The following is a 4,521-nucleotide window of genomic DNA, read 5'->3' on the forward strand; positions in this document are numbered from 1 at the left end:
TCGGTCCAGTCTATTCTCACCCCTAGTAACAACCACATATATAGAATTAAAATACTATTGAAAAAAGTCAAAGAATTCATTTTAGTCTTTCTAAATTCATCTTATATATTAAAATGTATCTGATTTTAGAAGAACATTGATGCTACGAATGTATCTGATTTTAGAAGAACATTGATGCTACGAATATTAACCTTTTGAAAAACATATTCAACAAAAAAAGTTTACCTTAGAATAAAAGCATTTTTAGAAATGCATATCACTCCGTTGTATGTTTTTAACATACATATCTATTCTTGAAAAAAATCTTACTCCAACTCACATCATGTTTGGGTCATAAAAGAAAAACAATTCACATCATACTTGGAAGAGATGGAGAAGTCTATGATCTAACATCACTAAACATATCTATGAACCCACCATATGCATTTGCTCTCCCAAGAGATGAAATAGGACCACCATATGAATTTGCTCTCTCAATAGATAAAATAGAGTGAGAAAAATAATAAAGATAAAGAAAATGAAATATATGCAAGATTTAAATTTTCATATAGGGACCAAATTGTCTTCTTATATTTTTGTCACATGTACCAATAATATAATTTTTGTATCAATTCACTTTTATTTTCCAAATTGGGTCTTTGCCCTTTCTTTTACCATATATAGTACTACTAACCAAGAAATGAATGAACCAAAACCTCACCTTAACATCATGAAACTCACACTCTCACTCTCACTCTTGTTCCTATTCCTCTCCTTAGTCCAAGGACTAAACCCTAAATGTGACATCCAAGACCATAGCTCAACACTCCAAGTGATCCATGTATTCAGTCCATGTTCCCCATTCAAGCCATCAAAGCCACTTTCATTTGAAGAAAGCATCCTTCAAATGCAATCAAAAGACCAAACTAGACTTCAATTTCTTGATAGTTTGGTAGCTAAGAGATCCATTGTGCCTATTGCTTCTGGTAGACAGATCATACAAAGTCCAACTTATATTGTTAGGGCTAAAATTGGTAGTCCACCTCAAACATTGCTTTTGGCTATGGATACTAGTAATGATGCTGCTTGGATTCCTTGTACTGCTTGTGATGGTTGCTCTTCCTCTTTGTTTGCTCCTGAAAAATCAACCACTTTTAAGAATGTTACTTGTGATGCTCCTCAATGCAAACAGGTAAAATTATACTCACTTTAATTTTTAATATAAGAAAAAAAATTATTTTTTAATGCATTAAATAATCAACGTATCCGATCCATATATACTTCAAATACATTGATTATTTAATATATTTAAAAGATCGAGAGAATAATAAACTTTTCACTTGTATAATAGACATTTTCTTTTATTATAATCATGGTAACATGGGGATTTTAAGAAATTTTAAAATTTAATTTTTATATGAAAAAAAAAGGGTTTATCATGATTTTGCTAATCTTTTAGTTAATTTAAATATTTAATTAAAAAATTAAGTTACTGTAGTAATTTTGCCTTTTTATTTTTATATTTTTCTAGATATATTTTCAGTGGGATGATTTATTATTGTTGAAAATGTTTGTTACAATGACTTGGTGTTATACATGATTTTAATAGAGGGAAGTTGAAATAATGGTGTTTGGCTTTTTTTTTATATAACTTTCATGATTATATGCAAAATCTAATTATTGTTTTCATGTTTAGTTTAGTAAACCGAATCTTAAACAGAACAAGAAAGTAGATTTATGCATGATTAAAATTTCAACAATTGTGGAATATTTGATTTGATGCGTCAGAAAATTATAATTCCAAAAAATACTTTTTAATTTTTTATTTAGTAGTTATAAGAATCATAACATAGGATACTATATTTTTAAAATTTATTGATAGTATCCTAAGATACTCCTTAGCTTGTCAATTGACATATCTTTATTTAAAATTAGAAAAAAGAATCACGTGAACTCAAAACTCAAATGCCCCAGCTGTACAAATCACAATAATGTGAGGTTTGTACTTTAGCGAAAATAAGATATAAAAATAATCGAGAATTTAAATTCGAGAATTTAGACTTGAGTAGTAAACGAGTTTTTATTAAAGAAAGAAGGTTTGAAAAATACTGAAATCGATAATGATTATGATTTGAGTAATAAATAAACTCCTGCTAAAGAAAGAAGATTCGGGAAATATTAAATTCGATAAGAATTTTGACTCGAGTGATAAGCAAACTCTTGCTCAATAATGAAGATTCGGATAAACCTAATTCTGAGTTCGATTCTTAATAGGATAAACTAATATCTATAATGGTGATCACATGTCCTACAATATGGCATGAATCTTTTTTACATATACTTTAGGGTAATTTTTTTTTACCATGAAAGGGACTCTAAAAAAGGACTATTATTATTTACATTGAAACATGTAACTTTTGTCCCATTGTAGGTGGGGTTGACTTACATTTAGCCAAATCTATAAATCCAAAATCTTGAAAACTATGTGCTGTTTATGGCAGGCAAAGGTTCACGAGACTTTGGAGTTTTCTAGATGTAGTTTTTCTATTATTGTCATTCTATTTTAAAACTTGAACCGAACCGATCCAAATCGATCAAATTAACCGATTAAAACGAGAATAGATCAATTCATTAATCGGTTTATTCTTAATTCTATTGAATTTTGTTTGAGTTAGAAGACTCTTTGGTGTAACGGTGAGAGAACATTTATTATATTCTAAGGAAGATAATACTATCGCGGTCTTTTAAAATCTAGTATGAATTTCTTTTAGTTGTTCGACTTTGAAGTTGATTGAACCGATTTTTATTAATTTTTTTAAAATATTTATTATTTGATCTAATATCATGAACTCACTTAAACTATCTGATCTATAATCTCGAAGCGAACCAATTAATATGTTAATTTCATTTAAAAATATATGGTTGTGAAGTAATTGCAAACTTTTTTTTTCATTTTGAAGGTACCAAACCCTAGTTGTGGTGTGAGTTCATGCAACTTCAACCTAACCTATGGAAGTTCCACTATATCATCCAACTTAGTCCAAGACACTGTTACCTTAGCCACTGACCCAATTCCTAGTTACACCTTTGGTTGTGTTTCAAAATCCACTGGAACTTCTGCTCCACCACAAGGTCTATTGGGCTTGGGCCGAGGCCCATTATCACTTTTATCTCAAACCCAAAATCTCTATCAGTCCACATTCTCTTACTGCTTGCCAAGCTTCAAGACTCTTAACTTCTCTGGGTCGTTAAGACTTGGGCCTAGTGCTCAGCCCAAGAGGATCAAGTTTACCCCTCTTCTCAAGAATCCTAGAAGATCATCACTCTATTATGTTAACTTGGAAGCTATTAGGGTTGGCCGGAGAGTCGTCGATATTCCTCCGACCGCATTGGCATTCAATCCGTCCACCGGAGCTGGTACCATCTTTGATTCCGGTAAATACTTTCACCCGAACATAAATACACCTTAAATATTTTAAAGTAGAGATTCTAACCAGATCCTAATCGTAAAACTTTTTTAGTTAAATATTTTTAATGATCTGATTATTATAATAAATAGATTTGTTTTAAAACAAATTTTTATTTATTTTTATCATAGTAAATATGATTTTACTATAATTTATTTACCTTAAACATCTAATGATTTTTTTTCTATCTACATTATTAAACATGACTAGGTACCGTGTTCACCCGACTAGTTTCACCAGCCTATGTGGCAGTCCGAGACGAGTTTCGTCGAAGAGTTGGACCAAACCTAACCGTGACAACCCTAGGAGGGTTCGACACATGCTACAATGTACCAATAGTTGTACCCACAATAACGTTCATGTTCACGGGCATGAACGTAACACTACCAGAAGACAACATTCTTATACATAGCACCGCCGGGAGCACCACATGTTTGGCCATGGCATCCGCACCCGATAATGTGAACTCGGTGTTGAATGTCATCGCCAACATGCAGCAACAAAACCATCGACTCCTCTTCGACGTCCCCAATTCTAGAATTGGAGTTGCTCGTGAGCTATGTACTTAATAAAATGTTCAATACACATGATCTTATGTCAATGTGACATTAGAATTGATGGATTTAATTTTGTAAGGTTTGAATCTAACCACATGGTGAAAGATTTTGAGCTAAGTACTCTATTGTGTGGGTTTAAGTTCTAAAGTTGAGTTATATTATTTGTAGCTTTGTAATGGTGTGAGTGTGTGTGTCACGGGTATATGTACCTGTTGCTAGCTATGTCCTTTTTATTCATGTTGATTGAATTGATGAGACTTCAATAATTAGTTGTTCGTGCAAGCTCACGGGTCATGCAATAAATTTCATCTTCTTTGTTTTTTTAGTAGTATAACATTATGGGCAATATTTATTTATAACATATAACTTTGATATAATTTTACTTAAGTAAGGATTTGAGATGATTACATTAATTACTAGATGATGTTTACCTATGTCATTTTGACATTTTTTTAATGAAATTTTTAAAAGGAAATGTTGTTAAAATACTCATTCTAGCACAAGAGATGCTTAAGAAT

The 4,521-nt window shown here is 31.3% G+C and overlaps 1 protein-coding gene across 1 annotated transcript; it reads left to right on the plus strand.

The window, feature by feature from the left end:
- Positions 1–663: 663 nt before the first annotated feature.
- On the plus strand, positions 664–4,306 carry LOC131593288 (aspartyl protease AED3-like). Its single transcript, XM_058865731.1, has 3 exons — positions 664–1,171; positions 2,940–3,414; positions 3,657–4,306. The coding sequence occupies exons 1-3, from the start codon at positions 680–682 to the stop codon at positions 4,013–4,015; spliced, it is 1,326 nt and encodes a 441-aa protein (XP_058721714.1). The 5' UTR covers positions 664–679; the 3' UTR covers positions 4,016–4,306.
- Positions 4,307–4,521: the final 215 nt, after the last annotated feature.

Source organism: Vicia villosa, linkage group LG3 (genome assembly GCF_029867415.1).
Source record: "Vicia villosa cultivar HV-30 ecotype Madison, WI linkage group LG3, Vvil1.0, whole genome shotgun sequence".
In the NCBI taxonomy this organism is placed as follows: Eukaryota; Viridiplantae; Streptophyta; class Magnoliopsida; order Fabales; family Fabaceae; genus Vicia; species Vicia villosa.